Source organism: Ustilago hordei (assembly GCF_900519145.1).
Source record: "Ustilago hordei strain Uho2 genome assembly, contig: UHO2_contig_03, whole genome shotgun sequence".
Taxonomy (NCBI): Eukaryota; Fungi; Basidiomycota; class Ustilaginomycetes; order Ustilaginales; family Ustilaginaceae; genus Ustilago; species Ustilago hordei.
In genome coordinates, this window is record NW_024545288.1 from 222,064 (window position 1) to 233,327 (window position 11,264).

Here is an 11,264-nt window from a genome sequence, read left to right on the forward strand (position 1 = left end):
TCGGAAAATTAGGTAGCAATCAGAAGAGTCAGGGTTCAGTCCGACAAGGCCATCTGCTGCCTGATTTTCCTTCGACTCCTCCGTCACAGATGTTCAGCCAAGGGCAAAGGAGCAAGATCTTGCCGAAAAGTTGTTGCCGAAAAGTTGTTGCCGAAAAGTTGTTGCCGAGAAGTTACAACATGATAGCAAAACGATTGACATTCACGCCAAATGCTTGTATCGGCTCTTCCGTAGGCTTGTGTCATCTTCGGCACAGCCACAGGCAATTCGCAAAGAGTCAAAGTTATCTCGAAGGATGGTGTGATTGTAGAGAATGCAAAAGGTATACAAGTACATTGACAGAGACAATAGAGACATGGAGTGACATGAAGCAAGTGAGCTTCACTTCAGAGCATGCCGAAATCAAACTTTTCGCCTGGAGCAGGTCCGGAAGCAGCCGATGCCACTTTGGCAGCAGCAGCAGCGGTGGCAGTGGCGGTGGCGGCGGCGACAGACTTGGGAGTTGCCTTGGTGCCATTGCGCTTAGCAGCTGGCTTGGACTTGGAAGGAACAACGACTCGTGCCTTCTTTTGCACCCTTCGCTCCTTTCGCGAGAGTTGCTGAGCTTCCTCGTCGTCATCCACGTCAACATCATCCTCGTCGTCATCCTCAGCTTGGTCGCGCTTCTTCGATCCGCCCTTCTTGAGGATGGATTTGAGCTGCTTCTTAGGTGCGATCTCGGCTTCCTCATCTTCTTCCTCTTCGTCGTCGCCGTCCTCGAGCAATGCTTCGTCGATCTCGTCTTCATCCTCCTCGCTGTCATCCTCCTCGCTGTCGTCATCCTCGGGCGGAGGAGGCATCATTTCGACTTGGTCCTGAACCAAAGCCTCACGTCCCAGAACCAGCGAGATCGGCTTGAGTCGGAGCTCACGAGCCTGGAACTTCTTACGCCACTCCTTCCTTGGCAGCACAAGGGGCATGGTCGACGAGACTCGCTGCTTGATCTCGTCTGATAGCTTCTGCGCTTCAGCTGCCAGCTTGGGCGCTTGTGTGTAGTAGCCTAGCATCTGATCTGACCAGTCTCGCAGCAAGACACGCGAAGCACCGATCTCGTCGGGGATGTTGCGCTTCTTCATGCGGCCTGTTGCTCGTGCAAGTGCAATGAGGAACTCTTGTGTATCGGCGTGCACCTTCCGACGTCTAGAAGCTGCCTTGATCTTTTCCTTCTCCTCGGCGTCCAACTCTTCGTCAGCCAATGATGCCTTGCCCGGCTGGAACGAGCCGAATGCGGGCACATTGTAGATCAGCATGAGGTCCTCGGGGTGCGAGACTCGTGATAGCAATGCCCATGTGAGCGCAAGAGGCTCCTTGATCCTCTGGACGTGTCCCTGGTTGCGCATCAAGGTCTGCATGGACTTGAGCTCCATTCGTGCCATGTACTTGTGCTCGTCCTTCTCCTCCTTCTCGGACTCATCCTCGTCATCTTCATCTTCTTCCTCGACATCCGAGTCTTCGGCAGCCTCAGAGCTCTTAAGTGGAATGAGGGCGGGTGTGTCAAGCACAGCAGGCCAATCACTGGTTTCGTTGTCCTCGTCTTCGACATCTTCGTCCTTCGGCACGCCGATAGCGTTGAGGATAGCATCAGCTACGGTACTCCTGCCGGAGTGTGTAAGGCCGACAACGGCAACATCTCCTTTCTTGACTCCCTTCAGATCGAGCTGCTCGACAAGAGCCTCGGCGCCGGTGTTCTCGGCGAGCTGGTCGGAAGGCGAGCTGATGGGGAAGACTGGGAATCCGGTGGTGTTGGAAAGGTAGGCGGACCATGCAGCAACCATCTCGAGCGGCACCATGTCGGAACGACTGAGAGCAAATGCAAACTCCTTGTCCTTACGACTGCTGATCTTGGCCTCGAGCCATGGGCTACGGAAACTCTGGGGGTCACGAGCGTCAAGCGTCAAAACGACAGTCTTGATATCTGTCGATTCGAGCACATCGGCAAGCGTGCCACGGAAGAGAGGCGCTGTCAAAGGCATATTGTCCAAAACATCGTCTGCATCCACTTCCTCGTCCTCCGCAACACCTTCTACGTCAGAGCCGCCCTCCTGCTCGGCGGTGTTTTTTCCATTGCGCTCAGCGAGCTTCTCGGCCTTTCTAGCGAGCTTCTCCTCCTCTTGGATTCGACGCTTCTGCTCGATTTCGTTGAGCAGCTGCTCTTTGTAAGGGAATGAGTTGGGGATGCCTGGGTCCTTTTTTGCTTTGCTCTTCCATTGTGTGCTCCTTCTTTCGTCTCGGCGAGTTTTGCGGCGATGCTCCTTGACCTTCTTCTTGACCTTCTCTCTCTGCGCTAACTTGAGACGCTTGGAAGCGCGCTTCTTGACCTTGACCATTGTTGCTTGTAGAGTACTGTAGGTATCGACGAACCGATGCTTCTGGAAGTTGGAAGCAAGCGGTGCGAATGGTGGAGTAAGGAATCGAGGCGAACGAAGGAGGCGCTCAACTACTACAGAATTTCTTCTTGCTTCTCAGGGTTCGAAGCAGCTGCAAGAAGAAGAAAAAAGGTTTCCCTTAAAACGCACGACTTTCTTGAAATTTTCGAAAATTACAAAGACCCTCCTCACTGCAGCTAGTCATGATTAGTCATGGCTCAACAGCCATGGACCATGACAAGCATCGACGCGCTGTCTAGACGAAGGCGTTATTAAGAAAAATCGAAGAAAAAAAGGGACAAAAAAAGGGGGTTAAAAATGTGGAAAATGCGGAGGTGAGCAGCACCTCTCCACTCGTGACTTTTTTTTCCTTTTTTCTTTTTTCTTTTTTCCTTCGGCACTTGGCGGCGGGTTCGCCTGAACCAGGAATTCAAATTCGAAGGTCAAAAAAAGTCAAAAAAAAAATTCAAAAAATCAAAAAATCAAAAAATCACGAATCTCAAGAAGCCGTGGGCGTAAGTTAAGGACAAGCTGCGCTCAGCAGAGACAGTTGACGCTACTACTGAAGCTTGCACAAGCTCTTCTTCATCATCTTCTCCTTCTCTCGAGGGCCCCCACGCTATACCCGGACATCAGCGACCACCTTTCGCCCTCGAATGTCCTCACTGCCCATCAACTGCATCGATCCGAGGTGTCTCGTCTGACAATCTCGCAGCCTTCATAGGACCTGCCGCCAATACTTTCACCCAAGCCTGTACCTGGGAATCGCAGCATGCAGAGGCTTCTGTGAAGCACAAGCGAACGTTGCCCTCGGCGCTCGCCTCACGTACCTCAACAAAAGCCACCAAGGCCATCAGCTCTAGCCTTTCCTCACCCGCTACAGCAACACCACCACATTTCTAGACGGCTGAGAAGGAAGCTCGAGACATTGCACGAGCTGCTGCTGTGATGCCGTCCGTCGAGCCCGTTCGAGCTCGAAACATCGCGCCACTCTCCCCCAAGACGTCGTCACAGCACCGCACCAGTAGTCTCTCTACAGCAACCACATCGAAACCTGGTACCATTGCTAGCACCATGAAGCGAACCTTGCGCTCTGTCGCATACAGCCTCGAAGGCGACATGTCTCCGCCACCCTCACCCTCCAAGAGGAGAAGCCCACAGTCAGACGACTCTAACTTTTCATCACCATCACCCACAATACCCATAAAACCACTGCGTTCCAGCCTGTCAAAGAAGACACCACCACCAGGCAGCATGGCAGCCATCAATTCGATGGGCAGCAGCTCTACCAACTACCAGGGCATGTACCTCAGCTTCGTCGTCAATGCGCTATCAGAAAAGGAAAAGGGCAACACAGGTCCCTACTACGAGCTGCTCGTACAGTTCGCCGAGCCATCAACCGGTAGATCAGGAGCCTCGGTCTCGTCTTTACGGTCTTTGCTGGCTGCACTATCCCATGTCGTATCGGATCTCGACAGATCACATTCAAAGCTGGTCGAAAGCATCTTTGCTCTGCCATGGACATCAATGGACGACAGCTTTGCGCAGATGTGGATCAAGTTCGTCTGCAGTCTTGTCAGTGCTCGAAGCGAGTGGCTCTCAGTCATCCTCACCAAAGCCACCAAGGCGTTGTCATATCGCCTAGAATGGTTACCGTACCACTTTGCCGACGAGACCGGCAAGAGGTCCATGTCGACACTCAAGCGCAAGCAGGTCTACGAGAGAGTGCATTTGCTCATTCGTTCGCTTCTTAGTGTCGTACCCACCCTACCAGGCGTGCTCGGTCCTCTGCTCGTCCAGTTTCTGCCACACAAGATGGTGCATCGCTCGGATCAGCTGGTCTACATGCGAAACATCTTGCATGTCAGCGAGTACTGTGCTGAGCTTTCAGAAGCCATTCTTGGAGCTGTCATTGACCGAGCCATTCAACTCGACGTCGAGATTCAGGTCGAGCTTGATGAGTTCGATGACGACGAAGCAGAAGAGCTGGGTCTGGATTTCGACGACCCGTTCGAGCAGGCACTCGACGATGTCGATGACGCAGACAGCTCTGATGATGACGACGACGAGAGTGATGATGGCGACTTTGCAGACAATCTCTCTGACCTTTCTGACGAGAACTACGATCAAAACGTAGCAATGACCGAGCAAAAGCAGACGCAGGAAGACCTAGAGCGATCAATGCGACGCATCCGCGAATCTGTCGCCAAGCTCGACGCTATCATGATTGCCCTCTTTGAGCACCTTGGCAAGCTCGATGCGCAGTACGTCGCTGGCTCCAACAGTCTCACTTTTATCGCAACGAGCAACAGCCCAATGAACGCCGACACGAACCGACGCAATCTCTTCCATACCCTACTGTCTATCTTTGCACGCAACATTCTGCCGACCTTCCGATCTCGACACGTGCAATTCTTGCTCTTCTGGTTCAACTCTTTAGATCCAGAGTTCTCAGACTACTTCCTCGGCGTACTCCTCGAGAAGAGCTTGTACAGCCGAAGGGTAGAGTATGGAGAGAAAGAAGAACCCGCAGTAATTCGGTCGGCAGCAGCAGGGTACGTAGCAAGCTTCGTTAGCCGGGCGAGCTATGTCGATGGAGCAACCACGCGTGTTGTGCTGCACAACCTGTGTGCCTATTTGGATGCGCATATCGATGAAAGCACTCGTCCAGATACCGAGGCTGGTTCAGCAGCGCCTGGCTCGAATGCCCATTCGGTGTTCTATTCGGTGGTTCAGGCAGCGTTCTATATCTTTTGCTTTCGATGGAGGGATCTAAAGATCACCAACGAAGATGCGGACGGAGGTGTGGGGGATCTGGATTACCAAGAAGCGGATGAGATCGGAGGAGGGATGCACGACAGTGTTGGTAGTCTAGGACAGTTTGGTGCAGAAGCATGGTGCGATGGGTTGACATCTTTGCAGAGGGCAGTGACTTGTAGGTTGAACCCACTCAAGTATTGCTCAGCGAACGTGGTTAAGCAATTCGCTAGAATCGCTCAACACACTGGCTTTCTGTACTGCTATTCGATCATCGAAGCGAATAACCGCTCGGTCAGAGGGAACCGAAGCAACCCAGTCCCAAGGTCTACATCACTCGGTCGGATTCAACTGGAAAACGCAGGATCAGGAACACCGATGAGTCAAGAGGGAAGCGATCGGGAAACACCTCGACCCGACAACCAACCCGAGCCAGAGTCAAAGAGAGCTTCAGCAGTCACCACAGCTTCAGTGCTGGAATCATTCTTCCCCTTCGATCCTTACAAACTTGAATCGTCGGCATCGTTCATCGAGCCTCTCTACCGCGAGTGGTCGCAAGTGGCACCAGAGAAAGATGGAGATGACTCATCAGAGGATTCGGAGCAAGACGATGACGAGGCGGATGATCTCAGACGGAACGAGCCTGGTGCTGAAGGAGTGGATATTCCGGGTTCAAAGGGTCAAAAGAGGAGCAGCGGAGATCAAGAGGATGATGATGAGGATGAGCAAGAGGAAGAAGAGCAAGGGAACAGCTCATCCTTCGTCTCTCAGGTTGAGGCCATGAGTATCAGTCCCTATCTTTAACATTACTCTGCCTTTTCATCTGCCCTTGGAACTCTGTCGTGGGTTGTTTTATTTGCTATAAAGCATCTTGTCTCGCATTCGCATCTGCATCTCCCTCTCTCTCTCTCTCTCTCTTGCACAACATTTGAATCGGCTGTAATCGTAGGCAGACTTGTTTCTTGCAATATTCATTCATTCATCCTTGTTTCTTACATTCTATTTGCAAGCCTGTGGAAGGCATGATAGAGGATGCAGGAAAGTGGTGTATTACTTGAGGTTCTGTACGAATTCAATAAGCTTGTTCTCTGGCAGCATGCCAACGAATTTGTCGAGGACCTACAACCGGCGCCAGTGGGATGAAAAAACAGTTTGGTCAGCACTTGCACTTTGCTGCATCAGCGCATAGATTAGATGTGCATCGCTGTACTCACCTTTCCGTTCTTCATAGCGACAACAGTGGGCATGGCGGAAACATTAAAGTGCTTAGCAATCTGTTGATGTTGATCAACATCGATGGTTACCAGATCCACCACTTTCCCACCTACCACCTCAGGTTGAGAAGCGACTTTTTTGAGAGTGGGGGAGAGAAGTTTGCATGGTTGACACCAGACTGCGAAGAAATCTACCAGTACTGGTGTCTCTGCCTCTGCGCCTGAGGGGGAGACTACACGGGATTGGAATTGGGAGGCATCGACGTTTTCGTATACTTTCAGGGCTCGACGAGTGGAGGTGAACGTGCGACTGGTGCCAATGGAGAGTGACTGGCGAGTGACGAGGATTGGTGCTAGTGTTCTGGTCAACATCTTGTGCGATGGGTGTGAGGTTGTGGTGAGGAGGGAGAGGCGAGCAACAAGTGAGTGCACGGATATAAGAAGAATGTGGAGTCGAGAGTTGAAAGGGTAGGGTTGGTAATGATTATGTAATCTCAACCCTGACCAAAGATCGGCCCGATACGAACAAGGAGTTGGTGATTTTCGGAACTCTTTTTTGGCAGACATTTTTGGCAGACATTTTTGGCAGACAATTTTGAGGCAACTTTATAAGGTGGCAGCGAAATGGTGTCAAGACGATTGCTCAATGAGCGGATGATACGGTGTTCATCAGTCACTTTGCTCGACCGAAGCGCAGACTGTCACCGACCGACAGGATGAGTATTGCTTTCTACAGTCGCGGCGCAAACTATGCCTTCTAGCTCAGTCATTGGTCAGTGAAGGGGGGGGGGGTCTGCGGTGGTGGTCAAGAGTAGGGATCGGAAGAGGCAGCCAGAAGGTCTTACTGGCGCTTGAAGTGAGCGAAGAAGAGCAACCATACGACAGCAGCGAGCGAGTGTGTCAAGAGGCATGAGCGGAGAATGCAAACAGCAACGACAAAAGCTGAGCTTGGTAGCGAGAACTAACAAGAAAGCGTCGCCCGAGATGCAGCAAAAATGCCGAAGTGCTTTGATCGAGTCGAGCTGCCTTTTCAACTGCCTTTTCAACGGCCTTTTCTAGCAGTTGATCATTTTCTCACTCGCTCGAGCCTCGTTGAAGCTGCTTCGAACTAGCTTGACAGCACTATCAAGCCTGATCAGAAGTGAGTTCGCATCGTCATTTCGCAAGACCCGAGGAGAGAAGGCTTGACAGAGTCAATCGAGGGACGCGCTCCAGGTGGCAAAGGCTCCTGAGACCAACACCTTTTGTTTTGTTTTGTAGAGGAGAGTGGAAGAGAGGAGAAAGGGAGCGGCTGTCAGCTGCAAGGTCCACTTGTGCAATAGATGTCTCTGCATAGCTCTCCTCGATGGCGTTCAAGGTCAAAGAGAGGGATTTGCAAGCCGATGCACTCCACGTCCGAGTGTCCGAGAGGTTTGGCATGTATGAGCTGCTCTCTCCGTCTTCTCGTTCACTATGCCTGCCCAGCTGCGCTCCTCTCTGTGTGCTAACAAAGACGACCACATCGCCTCCAGCCATCGCCACCATAAGTGTGTCGCCTTGCCGCTGTTCTGTGTGTGTGTTGGTGTCTTCCCTCTGCGATTCGGTCAGTGTAGCCATAGACAGTGGTAAGGAGCCGCCGTCTCGGTCGGTAAGGATCGGATTCTCATTGCTTTGAATGATCTGCAAAACAGAATGCATACCATAGCTCAGCTCTGCACACTTGCCTGTTCGGTCTTCGGACTGGCCATCATGCACGCTCGCCTTGGTTGTAACTACTGCTGATCCTGTGCGAGAAGCAACAGTGACAGCTTGGCACCATTCCACATGTGCTCATACTCGCTTTGCCACGATAGCTTCCTTTGCCCTGTCAGATGCTTCGCTTAGCTCTCACTCCCTCCTTGTGTCTCTGCTGGCGTCTCTCGTCTGTCAGAACATATATGTATCCTTCACCCACGAGAACGAGCATCACTTCCCCCATCCTCTCTTACACCTTTTTCCTATCCCAACATCACTCTTGCCCCTCTTCTCCACTCAGCACTATCTTCCCCCTTTCCCAATCCCCCCCCCCCCTTCCCGAACTGCTCTTGTTGTAACGGCTCACTTTCCTTCCAAACTCTCGCGTCTCTTTTACTTGCTACTTACTCACCGTTGATCGTCGAGCGAACAGCAGCATCAGCAACAAAAACATATAAACGCTCTCTTTCCCTTCTCGGCCAACAAGACCCCCAACAAGCTCTTTGCGCACTTAGGATCAACTTCAGCATCAACCCCACAAACACACTGTCTTGGCGAACAGGTTTTGGCTACAACTATCTCTTTGGCAGGCTGCAATCTCTGCAAGAATGTCTTTCGCACCAGGCCCTCTGCCAGTTGCAACGAACTCTGGCGCTTGTTCGATTTGGGCCCGTCGTATGATGACCAAATCAGTGGCTACGAGTGAGAGTGAAGTAGAACTCAACATTCTCTCGCTTCTTCTCGATGTACCTCTTGCCTCACTTGATGAGAAGGATCTCGTTATGTGTCCTGTATCGCTCCCAAGTCGATCCTCACCATGGGCTTTTACTGCTGCATCTGCTGGCTTTTCGATGAGTCGCAGTTGCAGTAGCCTCTTGGAACCCACGATGCAGCGTTGTAAATCAATGGACTACTTGAACCAACCCGACCATCTTGAAATGCATACCGCACAAACCGCAGTCAGAGCTGCACTTGACGTCTTGCAAGAACCTACTCTTTCTTGTGGACCTCGAATTTCAACCAGCAACAACCTCGATGCTGGCATGGGTAGAGCATGTTTAACTTCCCCTCTTTCGCCAGCTTCGCCAGCTTCGCCAGCTTCTCCTGTTTCTTCCGTTGAATCATGCTTCTCGGGAAGCGAAACAGATGGAAGGAGAAAAGGTCGTGCTAGAATGTCACAAGAAAAGCGCAAACGTCTAGCCCGTAGGCGTGAGAGAGAAGCTCTTCTTGCTGCCCTATACCTTCCTACACAATCAGCCTTGCCGGATAGTTGTTTTAGCCATAGTGCAAGCAGTGCAGGATTTGCAGGGTTTGAGGGATACCAAGACTTTTCAAGTGCAAACTCTTCTCAGAGATCAGGTATGCGGTTCGAACTTTCTTCGCCTGCAATCAGGAATGCAAGAGCTTGTTCGGCTTTGGGAAGCATTGGTACGCCGCCTTCTTCCCCAATATCTCCTGCTGATAGTGGTGGACAATGCACAAGTCCTCCAAGACTTGTAGTGCAACCTCCTTCTCCACAATGCATTCGTCTTGTTGGCGCCAATAACCGTACAAGGATCAAACACCCTACCAGTTCCAACGCTTATGCATTGTGCAACAACTCTTCTCATTTGGCCTCCGTGTATTAGTACGAGTTTCTGGCCTTTATACCCCCACACCGCCACCAACGATGCCGCTTCGGAAGGGCAACTTTGTAGCCTTGAATCAGATCCAGTACACTTCCAATCTGCGCTTCCTCTTCTCTCTCTCTCTCTCTCTCTCTCTCTCTCTCTCTCTGTGTGTGTGTGTGTGTGTAGCTATAACAAACACAAGTCTCTCTCTACACACATCCTCTTTGCATTCGAAATACACGTCCAGGAGACTCGGAATCCAGCAGCAAATATGCTTGTTCATCTCCCTCTCTCGACAAGGTCCAATTGCGAGCTTGTTGAAACCATGAGACTCAAGTGGGATTCTTTATTGCTTCTCGACAATCTCTTCACAATCACAACACTCTAGAGCGAGAGGAAGAAAGACGGCTGTTTCATCGAACCACAAACTCGAGTCGGGATGGTATGGTATCAAAGGCATTACACTTTCGAAAAACAAGCAGGAAAACGACTAGAGAGAAAAGACAGCTTAGGCAGTCAGAGCAGCAGTAGCGTTAGTACCAGGAGCTTCAGCCATGGTACCTGGCTCTACCTGAGCTTGAGAGCAGTCACGAGCGATCTGTATACCCCGAAAACACAACAGCGACAACAATACAAGCGTCAAGTCAACTATCCATATTCTGTCTCTCAGCAAAATGCGACGGGTGTTGTTGCGACTTACGTGTCCGACCTGCTGGCAAGAGTAACAAGTCTTAGGACCAGCGTTGGCGTTCAAGGTAGGGCAATCAGCCTTGAGGTGTCCCTTACCACCGCAACCGTAGCAAGCCTTAGCACCTCCACTGGCAGCAGCACCACCAGCAGAAGCAGGGGCTGGGGCGAGACAGTCCTTAGCCAAGCTGTTTTCGCGTACAAAGCACACCAAACAATATATATTTTCTTTTTGTCAGCATTCTTCTCTCTCTCTCTTTCTCTCTCTTCTAATCTATTGCATCGCAGAGAGGGTAGGAGTTGGACTTACTGGTTAGGACCGTTGCACCTTCTGCAACGAACACCGCCAGCAGGACCACCGCGGGCAGCAGCAGGCTTACCGCAATCCCTGGCCATGTGACCGGGCTTACCACAAGTGTAGCAAGCTTTTCCAACAGCGGCACCAGCACCACCGTTGGCAGCAAGGGCGGGGCAATCAGCCTTGATGTGGCCCTTTCCACCACAGCCGTAGCATTGTTTAGTCTCGGTCGTTCGGGGAGCCTCACAGGCAGAGGACTCGTGACCAGGTTCGAGACAGTTAAAGCATCGACGCTCGGTAAAGGAGCAGTTTTCGGCCAGGTGACCCACTAGAATATCGCAAGTTGAAGAACGAGAACATCCCTCAGCAGCTGCAGTAAGATGAAAAAGAGTACAGTAGGAAGGAGGAAGGAAACTTACATTGACCACACCTGCGTTGGTCCAAGCATACATTGATGGAGCATATGCAACAGCGGAGGCGAATGTCAGTACTGAGGCTCCATAAGATCCGACATAGCCGATGTCATCATCGACACTTACACGTAACAACCTCGACGACGGAACATTTTGAAAGCTACTTC

At 51.5% G+C, this 11,264-nt stretch overlaps 5 protein-coding genes across 5 annotated transcripts; 2 read left to right on the forward strand and 3 right to left on the reverse strand.

The window, feature by feature from the left end:
- Positions 1 to 386: 386 nt before the first annotated feature.
- On the reverse strand, positions 387 to 2,366 carry UHO2_01686 (uncharacterized protein; the record flags this gene model as incomplete). The annotated part of the gene is made up of 1 exon (XM_041559123.1): positions 387 to 2,366. The coding sequence occupies one exon, from the start codon at positions 2,364 to 2,366 to the stop codon at positions 387 to 389; it is 1,980 nt and encodes a 659-aa protein (XP_041415057.1).
- A 1,113-nt stretch (positions 2,367 to 3,479) lies between these two features.
- On the forward strand, positions 3,480 to 5,966 carry UHO2_01687 (uncharacterized protein; the record flags this gene model as incomplete). Its single annotated transcript, XM_041559124.1, has 1 exon — positions 3,480 to 5,966. The coding sequence occupies one exon, from the start codon at positions 3,480 to 3,482 to the stop codon at positions 5,964 to 5,966; it is 2,487 nt and encodes an 828-aa protein (XP_041415058.1).
- A 246-nt stretch (positions 5,967 to 6,212) lies between these two features.
- UHO2_01688 (uncharacterized protein) lies at positions 6,213 to 6,748 on the reverse strand (the record flags this gene model as incomplete). The annotated part of the gene is made up of 2 exons (XM_041559125.1): positions 6,213 to 6,281; positions 6,377 to 6,748. 2 exons carry the CDS (start codon positions 6,746 to 6,748, stop codon positions 6,213 to 6,215), a joined length of 441 nt encoding a protein of 146 aa, XP_041415059.1.
- Positions 6,749 to 8,697: 1,949 nt separating this feature from the next.
- UHO2_01689 (uncharacterized protein) lies at positions 8,698 to 9,717 on the forward strand (the record flags this gene model as incomplete). Its single annotated transcript, XM_041559126.1, has 1 exon — positions 8,698 to 9,717. One exon carries the CDS (start codon positions 8,698 to 8,700, stop codon positions 9,715 to 9,717), a length of 1,020 nt encoding a protein of 339 aa, XP_041415060.1.
- Positions 9,718 to 10,207: 490 nt separating this feature from the next.
- UHO2_01690 (uncharacterized protein) lies at positions 10,208 to 11,249 on the reverse strand (the record flags this gene model as incomplete). The annotated part of the gene is made up of 4 exons (XM_041559127.1): positions 10,208 to 10,297; positions 10,400 to 10,574; positions 10,697 to 11,023; positions 11,224 to 11,249. The coding sequence occupies 4 exons, from the start codon at positions 11,247 to 11,249 to the stop codon at positions 10,208 to 10,210; spliced, it is 618 nt and encodes a 205-aa protein (XP_041415061.1).
- Positions 11,250 to 11,264: the final 15 nt, after the last annotated feature.